The sequence below is a fragment of the Pygocentrus nattereri genome, chromosome 23 (genome assembly GCF_015220715.1).
Source record: "Pygocentrus nattereri isolate fPygNat1 chromosome 23, fPygNat1.pri, whole genome shotgun sequence".
Lineage (NCBI taxonomy): Eukaryota > Metazoa > Chordata > Actinopteri > Characiformes > Serrasalmidae > Pygocentrus > Pygocentrus nattereri.
In genome coordinates, this window is record NC_051233.1 from 31,350,663 (window position 1) to 31,375,270 (window position 24,608).

The 24,608-nt window shown below is 40.2% G+C and overlaps 1 protein-coding gene across 1 annotated transcript in view; it reads left to right on the top strand.

Moving 5' to 3' along the window:
• The window catches only part of gab3 (GRB2 associated binding protein 3), a 64,242-nt gene extending 49,877 nt beyond the window's left edge, over positions 1–14,365 (top strand). Inside the window, exons 4-10 of the mRNA XM_017725367.2 lie at positions 1,395–1,753; positions 2,990–3,042; positions 5,778–6,006; positions 8,651–8,741; positions 8,942–9,023; positions 12,089–12,190; positions 13,885–14,365. Coding sequence (XP_017580856.1) covers positions 1,395–1,753; positions 2,990–3,042; positions 5,778–6,006; positions 8,651–8,741; positions 8,942–9,023; positions 12,089–12,190; positions 13,885–14,040 — 1,072 coding nt within the window. The 3' untranslated portion in view covers positions 14,041–14,365. The remainder of the gene's footprint in view (positions 1–1,394; positions 1,754–2,989; positions 3,043–5,777; positions 6,007–8,650; positions 8,742–8,941; positions 9,024–12,088; positions 12,191–13,884) is intronic.
• Positions 14,366–24,608: the final 10,243 nt, after the last annotated feature.

Below are 24,608 nucleotides of genomic sequence, written 5' to 3' on the forward strand. Positions count from 1 at the left end.
CCACTCTCCTGTAAACCCTACTAACCCTACATCTGGAGCTCTACTCTCCTGTAAACCCTACTAACCCTAGATCTGGAGCTCCACTCTCCTGTAAACCCTACTAACCCTACATCTGGAGCTCTATTCTCCTGTAAACCCTACTAACCCTACATCTGGAGCTCCACTCTCCTGTAAACCCTACCAACCCTACATCTGGAGCTCTACTCTCCTGTAAACTCTACCAACCCTACATCTGGAGCTCTATTCTCCTGTAAACCCTACCAACCCTACATCTGGAGCTCTATTCTCCTGTAAACCCTACCAACCCTACATCTGGAGCTCTACTCTCCTGTAAACCCCACTAACCCTACATCTGGAGGTCTACTCTCCTGTAAACCCTACTACCCCTACATCTGGAGCTCTATTCTCCTGTAAACCCTACCAACCCTACATCTGGAGCTCCACTCTCCTGTAAACCCTACTAACCCTACATCTGGAGCTCTATTCTCCTGTAAACCCTACAAACCCTACATCTGGAGCTCCACTCTCCTGTAAACCCTACTAACCCTACATCTGGAGCTCCACTCTCCTGTAAACCCTACTAACCCTACATCTGGAGCTCCACTCTCCTGTAAACCCTACTAACCCTACATCTGGAGCTCCACTCTCCTGTAAACCCTACAAACCCTACATCTGGAGCTCCACTCTCCTGTAAACCCTACTAACCCTACATCTGGAGCTCTACTCTCCTGTAAACCCTACTAACCCTACATCTGGAGCTCTACTCTCCTGTAAACCCTACCAACCCTACATCTGGAGCTCTACTCTCCTGTAAACCCTACTAACCCTACATCTGGAGCTCTACTCTCCTGTAAATCATCGCTGTCCAATGATAAACAACTATCTCAGGAGAAGGCAAAATCTCTATTACCTTTCAATGTAAGTCAATGTAAAGGGAGTTTGTTCCAAGTGATTTTAGAGCATTTCTATTGGTCCATTCATCATGTTTGTTGAAATGATGTAGAAAACTAAAAATTTAAAAAATGGAGATACATGGTTTTCATTGGACAGCGACGAAATCCCACCAGCCCTACATCCGAATGTTTAATCCTTACACATTTTACCATCCCTACATCTGGAGATCTACTCTCCTGTAAATGTAACTCTAGCGTAACTCTGGGGTAACTAGGGGGTGATTCAGGAGCAACACCATAGTAACTGTGGGTTGACTGTGTGACAACGATGGAACGGCTCTGAATTATCCTGTCAAATGTCAAGCAACACTGCGTATGAAGTGGACAATTCCCTTAATGCATTTTAAAGACGGACTGTGTATGTAAACAGACCACTGGGGATGCCTTTCGTTATTGTCTAATTGCAGACGTCTGATTCTGATTGTTGTGTCTGATTCACAGGTGTGACAGCATGTCAAATTCGGAGCTTTCGTTTGAGCAGAGTTCTTTGGAGACCATGTCAGAGGATGTGTTTATTTCCCCAGCAGTGACTGACCCGTCCCCCTCACCCTTCAGCAGCGCCCCCTCCTGTCCGCTGCAACTGTCCTCCTCCGCCTCGCTGTGCTGCGGTCCAGGTGACGTGTTCTGCTTTGACCACCCTTTCTGCACTTCCCCCGAAACACACACCCCCCCACCACTCCCACCAAAACCAACACACCTGTCCGATCACCATGGCAATGATGACGCCGCACGTAACCACTGGCAACCAAGCCTCCTCCCCCGCAGGACGTCTCTGTCAGGTCTAGAACTTTACAGAAGAGGTACGGACACACCCACCTACCTACACACACACACACACACACACACACACACACACACACATACAGAAATATATACTTCATTGGGTCCACCTCCTTGTTTCTACCCTCACTGTCCATTTAAAAACTCAGTATTACTGCAGTGCTGAGAATGACCCACCACCCAAATAGCACCTGCTCTGTGGGGGTCCATGGGGGTCCTGACCACTGAAGAACAGGGTAACAGAGTATCAGAGAAACAGATGGACTACAGTCTGTAACTGTAGAACTACAGAGTGCAGCTATACAGTAAGTGGAGCTGATACAAATATCATTGCAAATAAGCAGCCTGATATTAATTACAGTTATCAGCCAGTAGCTGATTTGGCTAATCAATACTTACTCTTTAATCAGCTGTGCTGCTCAAGGATAAATCTAGAACCAAACCTGTTCTAATATAGCCACCTTAATCGATATAAGCTATTCATATTTATTTAATTATGTTGTTTTTGCCAGCATAAACATCATTTTGTATTTACTGACCAGATAAACAGTTTCAACAATTATCGCTTTTGTTCTTAAAACAAACACACAAACACAATCAATCAATCAATAAATCAATAAGTAAATAACTAAATAAATATTATTACTCTGTAGATATAAATAGCATTTGCTGGCAGAAATGTCTCACAGGAGGTTGGAAAATATCCACACACACTCACACACACACACACACACACACACACACACACACACACAGCATGACGATAAGTGCTTCCAGTAAAGTCAATATTTCCACACAGTGTCTGAGGTCACACACACACATGTGTGTGTTGGTGGTGTAAATGCAAGGCTGCTGAGTGTGTCTGTGTATTCTTGTAGTGCTATACTTGTGAGGACCCCATGTCCTCAGTATGACAGAACTATATGAAATCTCTGCTTAATGAGGACATTTCGCTGGTCCTCACTTGAGCGTGTTGTTTTTTTTATTTGAAAACTTAAAGAGCAGAAAATTTGGCTTTTGGATACTGAGGTTAAGGTTATGTTTAGGTTTAGGTGTAGCATTATTTAGCCACATTAATACAAAAATCACTAGAAATGGATCACTAGACACACCTATGGATGTACAGCAAGACAAACGTGTGTGTGTGTGTGTGTGTGTGTGTGTGTGTGTGTGTGTGTGTGAGTGTGTGTGTGATTTTGATCACTGTGCTCTCGCAGATGCACTGACATTTTGTTGGTTTGTTGACATTTCCACAGAATTTGAGCTCAGCACTAAAGGACACTGGAACAAAAGACTGAGTCTCAATCTGGTAAACACCCACCAACACTCAAACCTACTGAAGCAGTTTAAAAAAAAAAAAAAAAAAAAAAAAAATCACACAAACTGAAAAAATAAAACAATTTAATGAAAAACATGACATTATTTTTAAAGCTACACTATGTACGTTTCGGGGATTTCTGGCGACCTCTCTGGTGGAAATGTGTAATTGCACGCATTGTGCACAAGAACGTTCATTAAAAATGAACAATATTCCTATTAAATAGCTCTTTATTAAAAAAGGTTTGCATATCAATGTCCAATCTTGTTTTTGTTTATTTCTGGAAAAGAAAGTGATTTCATTGCAACTAAACAATAAAAATTAACATGTTTTACGCATGAAACAAAAGATATGAACAACAATGCGTATTATAATGGAGGAAAAAGTGAGGACACCCTACCCTCTAATAACTAGTGATGCCCCCTTTGGCTGAAATAACTTCAGTGAGACGCTTCTTGTAGCCACCTACCAATCTCTGACGTCGATCTGAAGAAGGTTTGCCTCACTCCTCAACACAGAATTCTTTCAGCTGTGAGATGTTTGAGGGGCTTCTTGCATGCACACCCAGTTTTAAGTCACTCCACAGCATCTCAATGGGATTAAGATCCGGACTTTGACTTGGCCATTCCTGGACTCTCCACTTCTTAGTTTTCAGCCAGTCCTTGGAGGATTTACTGGAATGTTTTGCGTCATTGTTGTGTTGCAGGTCCAGTTCCGCTTCAGCTTTAAGTTTTTTACAGATGGTTTCACACGTTCCTCAAGCGACCTCTGAGACACAGTAGAATTCATGGTGGATTCTATGATGGGAAGCTGGCCAGGTCCTGCTGCAGCAAAGCATCCCCAAACCATGACACGTCCACCTCCATGCTCCACAGTTGGTATAAGGTTCTTTGCTGTATTAGGTTTACACAAAACAGGTCTTCTGTTCTGGTGTCCAAATAATTCAGTTTTAGACTCAACCGTCCAGAGAACATTATTCCAGAAGTCCTGGTCTTTGTCTGCGTTCTCTCTGGCAAACTTCAGTCTGGCCTTCATGTTCTTCTCAGAGAGCAAAGGTCTCCTCCTTCCACGCCTCCCATGATAATTAAACCTGTGCAGTCTTGTTCTGATAGTCGAGTCATGCGCTTTCACATGGACAGCAGCAAGAGCCTGCTGAAGGTCCTGTGATGAAGGTTTAGGATTTTTCATGACTTCTTTCAGTGTCTTACGGTCTGCTCTGGGGTGAACTTGCTTGGACGGCCAGACCTGGGCTTGGTCTCAGTTGTTTTGAACGTCCTCCACTTGTAAACAGTTTTCCAGATGGTGGAACGGCTGATGTCAAATTCTTTTGAGATCTTTTTAAATCCCTTATCAGACTCACAAGCAGCCGCAATCTTCCTTCTGAGGGCCTCAGACAGCTCTTTGGATCTCACCATGGTGCCTATGGTGCTCACTCTCACTTCAACAGTCAGGGACACACCAAGCTGATTTTCTGAGGTTTAATTAGAGCCAGGCTCATTCAGGACGCTGGGTAACGACGTTCTGATCATGTGCACCTGATGTGATACACCTGTGTGTGATAGGGGTGTCCTAATTTATGCCTCACCAGAAATTGCATCCTTTTTAAATTAAATAAAAGGCCTTTCTTAATTTTTAATTGTTTAGTCATATTACTTGGAGCCCACAGTATTGTTAAAATTTATATTAAATGTCCAAATATGTTAAAAATTATACAGGATTTCATAGGGTGTCCTAATTTTTTCACATGACTGTATGTATATATTTGACTTGTCTTCTTACCTCCCTTGAAAATTTCTCATTTCAAAGCATTTTTATGTCAAAATATAGCAGATTTTGTAAGATGCAGCTTTCAAACCTCTGTTTGAAGGCTGTCTAGTTTTTATTTTAATTTGTGTATTGATTTGTCTTTTTGATCTTTGGCCACTGTCCAAAAACGTTACAAGACAAAGTTTTGGCACCCCTGCTCTATAACATCTTATATGCACAGCTTCACTCAACTTGTTTATTTACTGTTCATGAATGAAGCTGCACACCAATCATAGATCAATAAATGATTACAATGTATTATACTTGAAAGGGAATTCCAGCCTTTTTTCTTAATTTCAGCAAAAGTAAACAGTTTGGATGTAAACAGAGTTTTGTATGGAGGTTTGGTATGAAATTCTTTGTTCTAGAGAAACCTACCGAGAAGTGTTCACAGTGGTGGTGATAGGAACCAGACGTCCACCTCTAAAGTCTCCCTCACAGAAAGTTCCTACATGAGATGGTTCGGAATTCACTGCCTGATGAGTGAGACGCTGTTATATGACAGTTTAGAGAAGATTTTGGCCTTGAAATCCATTCATGGTGGAAGGATACGTAACAAGCAAGATGTTGTGAGGCAAAATAGTCCCTGCAGAAAACGGATTATTCCAGATTTTCCACTATTTTCCCATCATCAACATTCCATATAAACTCAGAAGACTCGTGTAGGTTCTCTGGTGGTTCTGGATGGTAAATAAAATGTCTATATTTGTGTTGTAGTCATGGCGACGCCTGGTTCCCATCACCACCACTGTAATCAGTTGTGGCAGTAGTACTGTGGTGCTAACTGGTGGGTTCTTCACCTTCAGTGATCCCTAATCACTAATTATTTAATACCACAAACATACAATTCTGTTGTGTGTAGATTGAATTCTACATATAGAATATATATAGATTTAATTCCTCTCTCTCTGTCACTGCAGCCAATATTGTTGCCCACCGCTGTGTCTGAGAGCCAATCAGAAGACTCCTATGTTCCAATGGCGTCCCCAACAGTCAGCTCCTCCGATGCCAGCTCAGATGGATACATTCCAATGAGCCCCACCCTCCCTGCTTCTCTGCTGACCAATGGAAAAGCAGATTCCCCTCTTCCTCCCGTCCCCGACATGGAGCCCCCTCCAGTCAATCGCAAGCTGAAGCCCAGGATACGAGGTAGACTCTGAGTGAGGCTTCTCACTGGGACCCTTCAGTTTTCACCAATCCAGCACAACATACACAATTCCTAACATGGATACGAGGTTCGGAAACTGGTTCGAACTAAATAATAAAACATCTGATTCTGTTCATTTAGCTTAATGTAATGAAACGTAAGATAAAAAAATAATATATGAAAACTTCAAAAATTTAGCCCTGCGGACTCAAACCGGCTGCACTCTTTTTGGGAATATTTACAGTTTTGTTTCTGTTCCAGGCAAAAATCGTTCATCGTTTTCGGAGCAACAATATTCCAGAGTCTTAGAGGCAGATTTAATAAGAGAGGCGCTAATTGTTGACGGTCTACAGACAGTTTTAGCTGGTGGGCGTGGCCAATTTAGCTGGTTGTCTATTAATAAGGTTCAAATGTAAATAAGTTCTGGTGCAACTTCATAATTAGCTCAGTATTAAGCTCTGGATTATCACTGAACTTCTAAAGAAACTGATTTCTGACAAAAGTGACGGAAAAATTGTTTTTTTTCTGCTCATCATTTTTGGAAGGGGTGTGTCCATATTTTATGTCAAATATTTGACTTTTCATTTTAAAAATAGTGACTTGTTTTCTCGTCTTTTCGTTCTCTTTTGACGTAGCAGCTCAAAATAATGATTTATTATGTCGACTCATTTTTGAGTGTGAGTTAATAATGAGGGAAATGCAATCATTTGGAGGTTTTGATAAAACAAGGCAAACAAAATTGTATTTCAGTTTAATAATAAATCAATGTTTTTGTCCACACCTCAACTTTCAAAACCAAATTCTATTGAGAGATTAACCATTTAAAGTCCTTATAAAGTCAACCAGAAATAAAATGAGTCGTTTTTTAACCTGGTTAGTTCAGGTTTTTGCTTATATTGAGCAGAAATCATCAACTCTACGGAGCCCCGCTGGTGACATCCTGTATAAATAAAAATAATGTGTGGCCACACCTTATTAACGTGTGGGAATGAAATCCTAATGCGTGGCCATGACTTAGTAAGGCGTGAGAATGATACGATTAAGTTGTGGCCATGACTTAGTATGGCATGGGAATGAGATCGTGGCTTACTAAGTCATGGCCACATATTAGAATCTCGTTCCCATACTTTATTAAGTTGTGGCCATGACTTAATCATCTCATTCCCATGGCTTACTAAGTCTTAGCCACACATTAGAATCTCGTTCCCATACTTTATTAAGTTGTGGCCACGACTTAATCATCTCATTCCCACGGCTTACTAAGTCATGGCCACACATTATTTTTATTTATACAGGACATCATCAGTGGGGCTCCGTACAAGTCATATCATTTAAAGGACTACATTCTTGTTTGACCCCTGGTCAAATTTCTGATTTTTGTTCATTTTCTAAGCTAAAATAAGGTCACATGTTTTTTACGAAGAACACACTTCTGCACACTTTGATGCACAATAACATTTTATTTACTGAATTTAATATATTTTGCATGTGCAAAAGTTACAGGACCTGTTATATTTAATGTTTTTTTTCACCAATATGTTAAATAAAAAATTTGTATGATAAAATTAGCACAAGAACGACATTTTACTGTATCCTCTGTAGAGGATGTGTTCACTTAATCACACTGAGAAAGTCAATAAAAAAATGGCATTTTACCCCAAGTATTTGCATATAACTGTACCTTATTTTGCATATTCATATTTTTTTCTAAGTATTTGTATATATTTTACATATTTGCATGAAATTTTACTGCATTTTCACCCAAAAGTCTCTTTGTCAATTGGTAAATCGTCGTGATGGGAATGAGTTTTATTGACTAATCTCAGTATGTGATCTAATAAAGCCCAATCAATAATATAGCATTACTGACCGTCAGTTAATCAGCAGGTTCCTTAAGGTACATAATGTCCAGCAGGAGTGGTGGTCAGCTTATTTGACGATCACAGCATGAAGAACATCACAAGTGGAACTACTTAATCAGTTTTGTAGTGTCATCAGATCAAAATACAGCGTAGATGTCAGACAGAGAGAGATCATGATGGGAAGGCCACAGAGAGGAAGCAGATCGTGGACTGGAAAAGGTACTGACCTCATAGAGGAAGAAGATGTTCTGAGTGACTGGGAGTTTACAGTTTCCAGTTTTTTTAGTTGAACTGGGGGGAGTTTGGTTTGTAATGGGAGGAGTTTCAGTTGTACTGGGAGCAGTTTTGGTTGTACTTGGAGGGATTTTGATTGTACTGGGACGAGTTTAGGTTGTACTGGGATGGGTTTCATCTGTGTTGGGAGGAGTTTCAGTTGTACTCAGAGGGGTTTCTTTGTACTAGGAAGAGTTTTGGTTGCACAGAGAGGAGTTTTGGTTGTATAGGGAGGAGTTTCATTTGTACTGGGAGGAGTTTCGGTTGTACTGGGAGGGGTTTGGTTGTACTAGGAAGAGTTTTGGTTGCACAGGGAGGAGTTTTGGTTGCACAGGGAGGAGTTTTGGTCATACAGGGAGGGGTTTAGTTGTACTGGGAGGAGTTTCAGTTATGCTGGGAGGGGTTTTGGTTGCTAAACGAGTCCTTAAATCCCTGTAACCCAACCCTAGAGTGTTCACTGTTCAACACAATGATGTTTTCTTGTTAATATATTTTCTTATTGACTCTGCAGTGAGACCACCACCACTTGACCTGAGGGGACTGTCCACTATTCGCGAGTTTCCCACCCACTACCCATTGATCCGAACCATGACAGAACCAAGGTGACCATCACACTGTCCTTCAGCGTTTCTGCATCACTCTCTCTGCACCCTCTTCCTTTTTTTCCTCTCTATTTCCTTCTTCCATGTCTCGTTTCCCATATTTCACATCCTGGCCATCATTTTAATGAGAAGGAGATAGTTTGTCTTTGCCGTTTTGCGCTTACTGTAAATGTCCTCATTTCTTGTTCCCTCATATCCAGCGCCTCGGCTCACTGTATTCCACTGGACAGACGGTGGGGGTGGGGCCTAAACGGCCCTGAACAGGAAGGTGTCACGCCCATGGTAATGCAGCTTCCTGTTTCACTCTCTCTCTTGTTAATTATTCATCTTTCTTTTCCTAGAGCGAGAGAGAAAGAGAAAGAGATGGAGAGATAGCGGAGCATTGAGAGCAACAAAATAAGCCTTGAATAAGAGACAAAAACAAGCAAGTTATGCACACAGACTAAAGAGCTTGTGGGGCAGCTTGAATAATTGATTACTTGAGTTTCGGAGCACAAAAAAACAGAAAAGAACCCAAATCTCCAGAATTAAAGAGCAGGAGTCTTGTCTCATCAAGTCCTGACTAACAGAGGTTTAAAATTCTGTAAAATTATGCTTATGATATTTCAATGCAAAGGTCCGGAGGCGCGGCGCTCTGCCTCTTTTATTGTTGCTGCAATTCAACAACGAGGCATTTGGCATCCATGGCTTCCAAACAAATCAACACCTGGTTTATTCCACTGGGGCACTCAACAGCAAAATTGGGAAAACTCTTTAACTCTAGACAGAGCGTTCAGTTCATCGTTGCTTTTTGCGGTGGATGAATTTCCTGTAGCAACTCCAATGAAAATAGTGGAATATCTGGTTTGCCATCGTCCATCTACCACACACATGTGAACGCAGTGTTATACTGAAAGAGAACTGCCAGATGTGTAAGCTGGATTTAGGAAAGCCATAAGAAGAAATGATATTGCTCATTTTACACAGGTAGGTGAAAGTAGTGTTAGGAGTCTTGCCCAAGGACATTATTGGTATAGGGTAGGGTGTTTACCCAGGCGGGGGATCAACCCACAGTCTGGTCCTGGTCAACATGTGCTTCCTTGACTACAGCAAAGCATTTGATTGTGTTGAGTACGCACAATTATGGAAAATGGGAATACCAGAGCATCTCATATTTCGGCCACACTTTATTTGGATGGTCCCCTATAGATGCTCTATAGATACTTAAATAATTAACACATTTTCTGGTCAGTTGCTTATCAACATCATTATGGATAGGTTTAGGTGTAGGTGTTGCCTTGAGGTTTGGGTTAGGGTTAGGTTTAGTGTTTGGGATAGATTTAATAACGTCTTCACACTGAGCGTGTTTTTAGTTGAATGTTACTTCGACAGACTGAGCATTTACAAAGAATCTACCGTGGACCATCCAAATAAAGTGTTACCTGTATTTCTAATGAGGAACATCTAGAGTGATCACCAAGCCACAATCACAACAGAAAATGGTGAGACTGGTTCCACATTAGCACTCAAGGAACAGACGGGATTGCCCACTGTCCCCAATACCTGTTCAAGCTGATAAAGGAGCCTGAATAGTATAGAATAATAGAATAGTAATAGAATACTCTTCAAATGTAATGAAGTCTCCATTTAAACAAGGATCAAAATTGCCCAAGTATTTTAGGTATTTAGACAGATTAGCAAGCTGCTTTATGATTCTAAACCAGAGGTCACTACTAGGTGGACCGTGGTCTGAGTCTGGGGCCAGACATCATCCAATGCGGACCTGGACCTATAAACAATAAACTATGGAGAATTATTTAATTTTGGGTGGTCCTCTTTTAATCAGCATAACTATTCTAGCCTTTACTGTAGCTTTAGCAGCCCGGAAACTCACAGACCAATTGCATGCATTGTAAATAACACGTGATGCTACTCAGCCAATCAGATCTGTGTATTACAATAAGCACCGAAGCCACACAGGGAAGGGAGGAGGAGAGAAAGTGCAGTCAGAGAAGAAAGTGAGTCAGAGGGAAGTTATTCCACATGACGTGATCTAAAAAGAGGAAACTGACAGTAAATGTTGTTGAAATCTGACCGAACTGGACTTTATTTGATCTGATGTTCATAAATGTTGGTGAAATCTGACCGAACTGGACTTTATTTGATCTGATGTTCAGTAAATGTTGTTGAAATCTGACCGAACTGGACTTTATTTGTTCTGATGTTCAGTAAATGTTGTTGAAATCTGACCGAACTGGACTTTATTTGATCTGATGTTCAGTAAATGTTGGTGAAATCTGACCGAACTGGACTTTATTTGATCTGATGTTCATAAATGTTGGTGAAATCTGACCGAACTGGACTTTATTTGATCTGATGTTCAGTAAATGTTGTTGAAATCTGACCGAACTGGACTTTATTTGTTCTGATGTTCAGTAAATGTTGTTGAAATCTGACCGAACTGGACTTTATTTGATCTGATGTTCAGTAAATGTTGGTGAAATCTGACCGAACTGGACATTATTTGATCTGATGTTCAGTAAATGTTGGTGAAATCTGACCGAACTGGACTTTATTTGATCTGATGTTCAGTAAATGTTGTTGAAATCTGACCGAACTGGACTTTATTTGATCTGATGTTCAGTAAATGTTGTTGAAATCTGACCGAACTGGACTTTATTTAATTTGATGTTCAGTAAATGTTGTTGAAATCTGACCGAACTGGACTTTATTTGATCTGATGTTCAGTAAATGTTGGTGAAATCTGACCGAACTGGACTTTATTTGATCTGATATTCAGTAAATGTTGTTGAAATCTGACCGAACTGGACTTTATTTGATCTGATGTTCATTAAATGTTGTTGAAATCTGACCGAACTGGACTTTATTTGATCTGATGTTCAGTAAATGTTGTTGAAATCTGACCGAACTGGACTTTATTTGATCCGATGTTCAGTAAATGTTGGTGAAATCTGACCGAACTGGACTTTATTTGATCTGATGTTCAGTAAATGTTGGTGAAATCTGACCGAACTGGACTTTATTTGATCTGATGTTCAGTAAATGTTGTTGAAATCTGACCGAACTGGACTTTATTTGATCTGATGTTCAATTTGACTGTATAAGATGCTGATATTCCTACTCAGCTACTTCAGTAAACAGTATACGGCACTGAGTCAGGATGCAGGTTAGACGTTATGATGTTCTGGAAATTTTCTCTAACTGGACCTTATTGAATTTTAATTAAAGACCTCTGATCTACACCTTTGTTGGATTCTTTAATGAATCAATTGAAAAGTGAAAAATGAGATGATGAAGAAAAGGCGACTGCAGTGTGTGAATGACTTTACCTTTGTGCGTGTTGGCAGATGTTGATGTCTGGGTGTGACTCCGCCCCCTGGTTCAGGCGCTCTCATCTGGATTACCTGTCACTGGACTTTAACTCCGCCTCCCCCTCACCTGTCCAGAAGGTAAGCAACATTGTATGTTTTTGAAGGGAAAAATAGAGCAGCTGTGATGGGATTTACATCAACTTGCCTTACACTGTTAAATTCATGAAAGTCACTAAATAAGTTTTAATAAATCAGAATTTAAAAAGTTTCAAATCTACCCTTAAAACTGAGATGGACAGTGTTCTTTTATTCATAATTTGTGATAATTTTTTGCTTTTATTTTTAAAACGTACTGGTTCACTGTCAAGCATCTTTAGCTGTTAGATGTATAAAAAGTGCTTTTTAAATAATATATATATATATATATATATATATATATATATATATATATAATATTTTAGTATTAAAATAAGCAAATTAATAAAATTACTATTAAAAGAAATGAAAGTGAAACAAAATTATTGTTCATCATGAAATTTTAATTCAATATAAAGGACAAAAACTGACAATTTTAATTCTTCATTTTAAACCTGTAAACTTGTCACTTTTTATTCCGTAATGAGAATTATGGGAATTGTTTTCATCACTTAGAGTCACAACAAGCTGCTGCCACGTTTGTGAAATGCATTTTGATTTAGTCTTTTGCATTTAGTCTGTGCATAAAGTCAGTGGAAACCTGTCTACTGTAAATCAGAAACAGGAGCTGATGTCAGTCCAAAAGTCTCGTAAAAGACTTTGAAATTTCCTTCTTTAAGTTTTTAACCTTCAGTTCAGAGATTCCGGGTGTTGAAAGTGTGTGAAACGTGAAAGACGATGAGGAAGGGGGACAAAAATAAGGAGTGGCGTTTTCACTTCTGTTGAATAATGAACATTATTCAGGGTTTAGCGTCGGCACCCGTTCCCGTGCTTGTGTAACAGTCGCGTGTTTGGTGGGAATCAGCAGGGCTGTGGAGGATGAGCCTTCCGGAATGAACCGGCTTCGTGTTTTAATGTTGATGAGGCAGCTGATTAAATATGCTGAGTGAGGTGCTGATGAGTCAGCGTTTTCTGCTCCAGCTGTTTTAGCTCAGCCTCTCTGAGTGTGACTCAGCACTGAGTGACCACTTCACCTCGGTCACCCACAACCCAGCCCACCAACACCTCACACAGTGGGAGCAGAGTGAGACAGAAAGACCACAACACAAGAGGATACACAATAGAATAGAATAGAATAGAATAGCATAGAATAGAACAGAATAGAATAGAATAGAACAGAACAGAATAGAACAGAATAGAATAGAATAGAACACAACAGAATAGAACAGAATAGAACAGAATAGAATAGAATAGAACACAACAGAATAGAACAGAATAGAACAGAACAGAATAGAATAGAATAGAACAGAATAGAATAGAACAGAATAGAATAGAATAGCAGAATAGAACAGAATAGAACAGAACAGAATAGAACAGAATAGAATAGAACAGAATAGAATAGAATAGAACACAACAGAATAGAACAGAATAGAATAGAACACAACAGAATAGAACAGAATAGAACAGAACAGAATAGAACAGAATAGAATAGAACAGAACAGAATAGAATAGAATAGAACACAACAGAATAGAACAGAATAGAATAGAATAGATTAGAATAGAATAGAATCTCCTCACTGAGAACATATTATACTTTAGTGATGTCATTAACACTGAGTTTCAGCAAATGTTTGATGATTGCAGTTACAGTGTTTTTTTGTTTGTTTGTTTTTTTGTTTGTTTGTTTGTTTTTCCAGAAGCCGCTGCTGGACGAGCAGCGAGTGGACTACGTTCAGGTGGACGAGAAGAAAACTCAAGCACTGCAGAACACCAGGACGGAGTGGAAGGACCAGCGGCAGTCCAAAAGCGTCACGCCCGGCAGGGAAGAACACGCACAGAGAACTGAAAACTGAGAGAGAAGTGAGAGAAGAGAAGAGAAGAGAAGAGAAGAGAAGAGAAGAGAAGAGAAGAGAAGAGAAGAGAAGAGAAGAGAAGAGAAGAGGAGTGAAGGAACGCAGAGAGGAGAAAACAAACAAAGGACACCTTCACTCAGACTGACTCGGCTCTCAGGCCAAACCTGAAGGAATCCAGAGTCTCCTGCTGCATCTCGAGGGTCCGGCTGGTCTCCATGGACAACACGTTTCCCTGAACTGAGAGGAGAATCAAAAACCCGTCGACTCGAGACAGAAGCTGAAGGGCAGCCGCTGAAGCCTGAGAATAAACGTTAGAGATGCGAGATCGTGTAATCGTCATCTATCAAATGGACACGAGAAACACAGGAAAGTAGTTCCGGCTACTTTCAGTTTCCCTGCAGTGTTACTAAAGATGGTTCTTCAAGGTAAACCATGGAACCATGAGTTCTATTCAGAACCAATTCATGCCTAAATGGCTCTTTGCATAGTGAAATGGTTCTACAGATTGATGAATGTGTTTTTTATGGTTCTAGCACCAAAATAAGGTTCTTCAAGTTATTATGTCACTTTTAACAACATAAAGATTTATACATGTATGTAACAATTTTCAAAAATATTCTACATAGAACCATATGTAGAAGAACCATTTGAAGAACCATTCACCGTCTGAAGAACCATTTCACAATGGAAAGCACCATGTAAGCATGAGATGGTTATATATAGAATGCATGGTTCTAAATAGAACCACTTTCTTTACACTCAGTAAACCCTTTGCAGACTAAAAGTGTTCTTTGCATGGTGAAGCAATTCTTCAGATAGACCGAGATTCTGTTGCATATGGTTCTATATAGAAACCTTTTACAAAGGGTTCTATAGAGCGCCAAAAAACACGTTCTCCATCAGTCTGAAGAACATTTTCACCATGCAAATAAATCATTATCCATGCAAAAGGTTCACTGACGGTTCATGGTTCTAAACACAGCAATTTTCTTTGCTAAAGAACCCTTGAAGAACCATCTTTTTTTCTAATGACGTCCTCTTACCAGATGCCCACAGTCACAGCACTAAAACACGAAAACGACTAAAAGTATTAATGCACCCTTAAAACGAACTGAAACTAAACTAAAATCAGAAATCAAAATGAAAAACGAAATAAAAGTGAAAATAAATGAACGTTCCTAAACTATAAACACTTGGTACGCAACAAATTCTCCTGGAAAACTAGTCCCACCTCTGAAAACATCGATTATACAGATTTCCAGTTTAATTTATAAACACTTGACTGAAGGATGCATGAAAGTTCTACACAAATATGAGTTTCACGTAAAAATTCACTCACTAAATTCAGCAGCTGCCCATTGACGTCTGTTAAAACTGAGCTGAGCCGGGGTTTTCAGTTTGTTTCTAGGGAAATTATTGTCTGTTGGTAGTAGAAAGCAAACAGGTCGAAACCACTGTATTACACTGTAGTATAAGAGTGAAATCTCCTACCCATTCCTCAGTTTCAGGTACAAACTGGTCCATTTTTGGGAAAAATCAAATAATTGGGAGATTTATAATAACCTCAGTCACACAGTGACATTGGGGGGGGGGTATTTCAGGTTCACGGCTATTTATGGCATTAAGCCTTAAAGACAAACTTCACTGTTTTTTCAAATATTCTACATAATTAAATGGTTCAGATGAGTCATTCGGTGTGCTCTGTTCTAGAGTGGTGGCGATAGGAACCAGGCGTCCACCTCTAAAAGCTCCCTCACAGAAAGTCCCTACGTAAGATGGTTCTGAATTCACTGCCTGATGACTGAGATGCTGTTTTATGACAGGTTTGAGAAGATTTTGGCCTTGAAATCCATGCATGGTGGAGGGATACGTAACATGCAGGGCACTGTGAGGCAAAATAGTCCCCAAAGAAAACGTATTATTCCAGAGTTTCCACTATTTCCCCATCATCGACATTCCATACAAACCTAGAAGGCTTGTGTAGCTTTTCTGGTGGTTGTGAATAGTAGATCAAATATATTTGCATTGTAGTCACGGTGACGTCTGGTTCCTATCAGAGTCTATAACGATCCCATGTTAATCCGCTCTGAATGACTTTACATCTCAACCACTGAAGTAAAAAGAAACGGGTGGAATTCCCCTTTAACGTCATTGTAAACACACTTCAGCCACACACTGTGAGTAGAATTTACCTGGAGTTTATAGATCCAGAACTTCTGCACTTCTGCTGCAGCTCCGCTGATTATGAGAGAATTACGAGAGAAACTTTAGTCACTGGCCACTTTATTGGAAACCCCTGCATGTAAAAGGAACAGATCTAGAACCACGAAAACTCAAAGAGCCATTTGCATGCTTATGTGGATCTTTGCATGGTGAAACAGTTTTTCAGATTGATGGAGAAGTGTTCTATGTAGCACCAACAAGGGTTCTGCTATTGTTACGACATCAAGCTTGTAACAGAAGAAGCCTTTTTGGTGCTATATAGAACACATTTTCCATCAATCTGAAGAACCATTCCACCATGAGTGTTCACGGCTCCACATGAAACCATTCCCTTTACTAAGGAACCCTAAACGAACCATGTCTTTTTTTGAGAGTATACCTCGTACTTCGTCCAGCCAGGTGGAGCTACAGGGCTGGGGTTTCTGATAAAGTGGTGTTTCAACGTGTGCATCCAGCCTGAGAGTTGTTGCTCGTTAACTCTGACTCTGAGGCTGTGATGCTCACGCAGGGGTCAGCGCAGTCGTCCCTACAGCCGCTGATGCTTGACGTCCGTATTAAAGCTGGCATAACAGGGTCTAACGCACTGTGGGGTCGTGACACACAAGTCACTGAATGTTAAATCACTGCTGTTTCACGCTGTTACATCATCATGACTGAATCTAGTGTTCTGTGTCGACTAAAGCACAAATGTAACCCGCAGTCCTGCCACTGTGACGTCACCGACGTCCAATAGAGCCAAAAAAGTTGAAGCTTGTGGACGTGTGGTGTATGAATGTCTGTGTGTGTTTTCTTGTATTGCTATACTTGTGAGGACCTCACTATGATAGGCCTATATGACATGTTTGCTCAAGTGAGGACCAGCGAAATGTGTTGTTTTACAGCACAATTACTTTTTTTATTTGGAAACTAAAAGAGCAGAAAAAATGCCTTTTGGATACTGAGGTTGAGGTTTAGTGTTATTGAGCTACAGTAACACAAAAATCAATAGAAGTCTATGGACGTCCTCATATGTATAGCAAGACAAACGTGTGTGTGTGTGTGTGTGTGTGTGTGTGTGTGTGAGAGTAAGTGTGTAAGAGTGTATTGTGCATGCTTAACAGTCCTACCATTTCACAATCAACTCACCTTTCAGACCTTCAAAAATAAAAGGATGAATAAACACCAGAACTTCGGTCTCCTGTCTTTGCTACATGGGCCTGAAAGGTTCTCTGCTGTGTTATGGGCTTGTTAAGAACCTGAAGTGTCTTGCTGGAGTTTTTAAACACCTCAGAGTCGCTGCTGGACTGAGAACAGTCCACCAACCAAAAATATCCAGCCCACAGCATCCTGTGGGCAGCGTCCTGTGGGCAGCGTCCTGTGGGCAGCGTCCTGTGGGCAGCGTCCTGTGACCACTGATGAAGGACTAGAGGATGACCAACACAAACTGTGCAGCAGCAGATGAGCTGTCGTCTCTGACTTTACATCTACAAGGTGACAAGGTAGGAGCATCTAATAGAGTGGACAGTGAGTGGACACAGTGTTTAAAACCTCCAGCAGCACTGCTGTGTCTGATCCACTCGCACCAGCGCAACACACACTAACACACCACCACCACGTCAGTGTCACTGCAGTGCTGAGAATGACCCACCACCCAAACAAATACCTGCTCTGTGAGGGTCCATGGGGGTCCTGACCACTGAAGAACAGGGTAACAGAGTATCAGAGAAACAGATGGACTACAGTCTGTAACTGTAGAACTACAGAGTGCAGCTATACGGTCAGTGGAGCTGATAAAGTGGACGATGAGGGAGGTGGTCAGAACGTTCTGCCTGATTGGTGAATATATACTCTATAAAATATAAACTATAGTATACAGTAAAGTACAAACAGCATATTTATTTATATATTTTATTATCTTTTGCAGTAACGCAAAAAACTTGAACTGAATTGTGGTGACGTTTTATTTCATAGTTCAGAAAGTTTCCTAAAGAACCAAAATCAATCCAAATCGTCGTTTGAGCCGGGAGACGCCCCCCCCCCCCCCCCCCCCCCCCCCCCCCCCCACACACCCACACACACACCCACACACACCCACACACACCCACACACACACACACTCTCTCTTTCACACCCACATATACACACACACCCACACCCATATACACAGATACACACACACCCCCTCTCTCTCTCTTTCACACCCACATATACACACACACAAACACACACAAGGTCATAGGTCAAAGTTTGTGCACCCCTGCTCAATTCCCACGCTTTTCTTGATGCGCTGAGTGTGATTTACACTTCCTGTTGATTTACTGAACTGGACACACTGGGGGGAAATGTGAAACGAGGTCTGTGCAAACTTTACGGTGCTTTACATTTGAAGTGTTTTGCCTTGTCCTCTTCAACTCCTCGGGACCACCGGTGGGTTAGGGTTACGTTCATATTCTGTGAGCTCCATTCAGAAGCTGAACCCTTATAAATAAAAGAAGAAAAATAAACCCTTATAATAAAAGTATATATAAAACTTGTGGGGGCTTCTGGGGGGGTGGTTTGTGGGGGGTTCTGGGGGAGTGGTTTGTGGGGGGTTCTGGGGGGGTGGTTTGTGGGGGGTTCTGCGGGGTGGTTTATGGGGGGGGTTCTGGGGGCTGGTTTGTGGGGGGGGTTCTGGGGGCTGGTTTGTGGGGGGTGGTTTATGGGAGGTTCTGGGGGGTGCTTTGTGAGGGGTTCTGGGAGGTGCTTTGTGGGGGGTTCTGGGGGGGTTTGTGGGGGGAGTTCTGGGGGCTGGTCTGTGGGGGGGTTTGGGGGGGTGGTTTGTTGGGGGTTCTGGCGGGGGTAACACTTTATAATAACTAGTATTTATAATATTTAGTTTTTTGGCACATTGGGGGAGAAGCAGCTTAGAAAATGTGTGTGTGTGTGTGTGTGTGTGTGTGTGTGTGTGTGTGTGTGTGTGTGTGTGTGTGTGTGTGTGCGTATTAGCTGCGGATCTGATTTGATCAGGCCTCAACAGGGATGTGCAGCACTGTGTGAAAGTCTGAGGCACCCAAGACACATTTTCAAAATCTATTTATTTGTGTAGTTTGTGTTTATTTGCTGAGAAAAGTGTTAATATTTGAATAAACAAAATGTATAGAACAGTGATTTTCTGGATGTTTGTGTGTTTAACCATCTCCAAGCCTCTCCTCGAGGAAGTCCAGTATTATATGTAGTTAAACAGCAGCTCTGGTTTGACCAATCAGTGCTCAGTAAACTGAGCTCATGATGTCATTATGAAGGCTTTTATTTTATGATGTGATAAACTCATTTGTCTGTTATAACAGCGTTAATACGAGAAAAGTGAACTACTAAAGTCTGGATTAGTTCATGGTAACTATGAGGCAATGAGCTTGTTCTGGATTGTTATCTTGAGATCACAGCTGGAGATCATGACTTATCTTGCGATCAAGGTCACTTTTGTTACCTTGAGATCACAAGATAAGCCATGATTTTATTATTTTGAGCTAACAAGATTCTAGACAAGAGCTAACTTCGTGGCCTCTCTGGACTTCTGTAGAGAGGTAGTCATCAGTATCTGGATTGTTATCTTGAGATAACAAGTTACTTGCGTTGTGCTGTCAAGACAAACAGATGAGCCAGAAAATGACGACCTCCTCATGGCCTTGGTACGGATGTCCAGAGAGGCCAGGGTGTCATCATTTTTTGGATTTTTATCTTGAGATCACAAGATAGTTAAGTCATGAGGTAGTCATAATTTTCTGGCTTGTTATTTTGAGATAACAAGTTACTTGTCATCAAGTTATCAACAAAGTTTTATTATAGCTATTATTATTATTATTATTATTTCTAAAGCATTATTTGTTGTTGTTATTGTTGTTTATATTTGTCTATGTTCTACTGAAGTATATGCAGCTCCTCCATTACATTATGGTTAATGCAGTTATGAATAATCCATAGAAAATATGAACACTCACCAAAATAGGGCGGCTTCCCAAAACGGACCACCAGAGTCTTCAGCAAAGACCACGACCGATCATAAGACGGCGAGAAGCACGCCCCCGACTCGCCTTTGTGGTGTTCATAACGAAGTTTATTATGAAATAATGATATCATGTCAATCAGATCACCAAATTAAAACATTAAACTGATATTTTCCTTCATAACCCAACATCATTTTCATATGGCACTTAGTACATATGGTGCAACATCACGTCTTCCACAGTTCTTCTCTTAGTGAGGCATTTTGTCCTGCCCCCCCACCCACCCCCCTTTTTCAAAGTCTGTTCTTTCTCGTTAACAACTCGTTAAGTCGGAGGACGATCCGATCCGATCCGATCCGCTCTGCCTCCTCGCTCCGAAACTCCAAAATGCAGAACGAGGAAAAAGAAATAGCACATTATAATAGAATAAATAATGCTTTATATTCATACTTTAAATATTGTGATTTGGACTAAATACTATCTTTCAAAAGTTATCGGACAAAATCTGAAGAGACCATAAAGGAAACCTTGCACGAGTCTCGTTAGTGAGGAGGAAACAAAGAGGAAAAAATAAAGGCAGAAATCGAAGGCTAACATGCTAACAGCAGCGTTAGCCAAGGTTTTTCTGACGTAAAATGTCGCCTGAGAAAGACACGAACCTGGGATCCACCTCGGAGGGACCGGGCCAGCGCCGGGCCAGCGCCGGGCCAGCGCACCTGCTTACAGGGCAATTTGGCAAAACAGAGTATTTTGGCACAATATCAGAGAAAAATAGAAGAACTGGCACCAGAGGAACCCTAAATAAGTACATAATTAAAAATAACCAATGAATTATTTAAATGAAGTCGTTAGCATTTGGCTGATCAAACTGGATCAAAGTCTGCGAAGCCATTTAAGATCATGACTCAATAACCCATTGGAATATTTAAAGTAATGCAAATAGGCTAATTAGACCATTGCAGAGGATCAAAGCCTGTGGGTCAATTAAGTATCAATTACTTTGTAGTGAACTAATTAGGCTCGTTAAACAAAGTAGCTGGACAAAAGGGATCTGCTCAATTAAATATTTAAATAAAGTCAATAGGCTAATTAAGCAATTCATTCAGCATCAATTAGAAATGGACATCAATTAAAATGAACGAATCATTCTGTAAATATAAAGTAACTACCATTTGGCAAATTGCGCAATCAAACTGGATCAAAGTCTGCAGAACAATTTGAGATCAGTTACAAAATTGACTGGCTAATTAGACAATCAAAGCAGATCAAAGCATGTGATCGGATTCAGTATTGATCAGAAATGGATATTTCAACTCAATAATTTAACTGTCTACATAAAACAATTACAATTTGGCTAATTAGACAATCAAAGCAGATCAAAGTTTGTGATTTGGAAATGTAATTAACGTCTAGATAGACATAATTAGATTAAGGTCTGTGGGTCAATTTAACCCTCTATTGCACGGTGTTGCCTTATGGCAACAAATTACTTTCTCTCAATTTTACTAGAAAGCAGTGATTTAAAATCTGTGTTTTCTTATTTAACTGTGGGAAAAGGGTCTTTTACTTTGAAAGGACAAATACTTCATGACATCACATGACCAAGAAATCTTATTCTAACATTGTTATTCCCATACGTTCCAAATGCCAACGGAAACTGTATTCATTCCCAGTATTTGTAAATATCAGGTCGTATGTTTCACTAAATATAAGTTAAATTAGTTTGACCTTGTTTCCAATTAAAGGTTGTTTTTAGAGAAAAGTTAGGTTATGGTGCTCTGGTGTGGTTGCACATTTACCAAATACCCCACATTAAAAAAAATCCCAAACATTTCAATTATTTAAGCAATTTCAAACAACAAAAACTCATGAAATCATTCTTTTCATGTTCAAGTAACAATAAATGCAACAGAGGGTTAATATCAGTTAACTAATTTGAATATTTAAATCACGTAATGGTAATTAGGCTAAACAATTCAAGAGGACCAAAGTCTGTGGGTCAACTCAGTATCAATTACATAAGAACACCCTTTGAAATTGAACTAATTAGGCTGTTGAAATAAAGCAATTCAGTTAAAGTTAGACATCAATTACAATTATCACTATGTAAATAATGTAACCAATTCAAATGTAAATTGATCAACTCATGATTAATGACCAATTAATATAAACGACTAACTAAAGTCTGAAAGTCAATTCAGTATTAATTGGAAATGATTATCGTTTAGAAAAACAAATAATTCAGCCGTTACAATTTGGATAATTAGACTAAATTGGATGGAGGTGTTTATTTAAATATCAATTAGAAATAACTGCTTTGATTATTTAAATAAAGTAACAACCAACCGACTAACCGGACAATCAGACTGGATGAAGCGAGTTTAGATCAGTGACAAAGTAACATCAATTAGTAATAAACGAACAAAGGATCTGACATCTGGCTAATTAGGCAAAGTGGATCAAAGCCCGTGGCTCAAATCAACGTCAATTAGGAGGAGCTAATTAACGAGTTTAACCACTGGTCAGTTTTATATGAATTAGAAACAACTGGTTTACAATTTGAGATCGCTGATATTGATACTAATGAGAAGTAAGCAAACGACTCATTTGAATATATAAATATTTAAATGCAACTAGGCTAATTAGTCAATTAAAGTGGAATTAAGGTTTTGCAGGCCAGTTCAGTATCAATTAGAAATCAAACGTCAATGAAAATGTTAAAAATTAAGTTACTGTTTATATACAGTAACTGAGTTTGGTCTGACTGGATGACCAAAGTGGACCAAAGTCTGGGAGGAAATGGACCAATCAGAAATCAGCTCTTCAAAAAAACGAACATTTACATAAACGTTACATGGCGTGGATTGCAGGACGTATGAATTCCGCAGCTGTACCGAAACTAAACATCTGGGGGGGATAAAGACAACTTTACTCTGTTTGGAGACAAACGAATGACCAACTGACCGCATCGGCATCAAGGAAGGAGCGAGACAGTCCGCAGCTGCTGACGCTGCTCTTCTTTTTTTTTTTTTTGTCTTCATCTTTTTTTTTTTTTTTTTTAAACATGACTTTGACCCGTAAGAATATAATTGCACATATAAAAATACCTGCAATGGACATTTTATGTTTTTTTTTTTTCCTTGTTGTTTTTCATCATCGTATTTTCATGCAGAACAGAACTGAAAGAATGCAGCAGAATCAACCCACTGGAAAAAAAACAAACGACAAAAGAAAAACAAAAGAAAAACAAACAAAAACAAAAACATCAGTGAAGAATCTGAATAGGATTGACCAGGCTTTACGCTGTCGAAGTGGTGATGCAGAAGGAGAGAGAGAGAGAGAGAGAGAGAGAGAGAGAGAGAGAGAGAGAGAAATGCCCCGAATAGTCACAGTGCACGGAGGAACACCAGGGCGGCGCTAGAGAGCGGAGAGTCGTCTGTAGTAGTTTAGTGCTTTGTCAGGTTTTCTTTTCTGTTTTTTTGTCGTTTGTCGTCGTTTAAAACGTGAAAACGCTTCTTCACTCGTCTGAAGAGAAAAAGGGAAAAACGCAGTCTTTTTTTTTTTCATTATCTAAAATCCCACTGGAGGAAAAAGTGGTGAGGAAAAAGGGGTGAAGTCGGGTCGTGGTTTGGTTTCCAAAGGGATGCACAGGTGTGTATATAACCGTAACAAGGGTGTCGTGCGCTGTGCACTCAGAGTGTGTCTGTTGAGGTTACAGTGTGTGTGTGTGTGTGTGTGTGTGTGTGTGTGTGTGTGTGTGTGTGTGTGCGGAAAACGTCTCTGAGAGAAGGGCCGGCCCGGATCATCGGAATACTGCAGTATTTGTTCGTTACGCTGGGACTTGTTTCCGAATTTCATAACCGGAAGCTTCGTCTTTTGTTAAAGCTTTAGATCCACCAGATATCTAGAACACTGGTGTGGGTTCCTTAATTGAGCTGCACTGGTTTTCCTTAACATTGTGCGTACAGATCGTTAGCAAAGTCTTTAGCGAACACTACAGTCTTAGAGGTTCTTCAAGGGTTCTTTAGTAAAGAAAATGGCTCTAAATAGAACCATAAACACTCAACGAACCATTTGCATGATTAAATGGTTCTTTGCATGGTGAAATCGTTCTTCAGATCGATGGACAATGTGTTGGCTTTTTGAAAATGGTTCCATATAGCACCAAAAAAGGTTAGGCAAACAGAACCCTTTGTGGTGATATAGAACCATATGCATCAATCTGAGGAACTACAAACTTCGAGATGGTTCATCAAGGGTTCTTTCCTGAAGAAAATGGTTCGATACAGAACCAAGCAGCCCTTTTGGTTGTATACAGAACCATTTTCAAAAAGGTTCTATCATAACACACTTAAAAAAGATGGTTCCTCAAGGGTTCTTTAG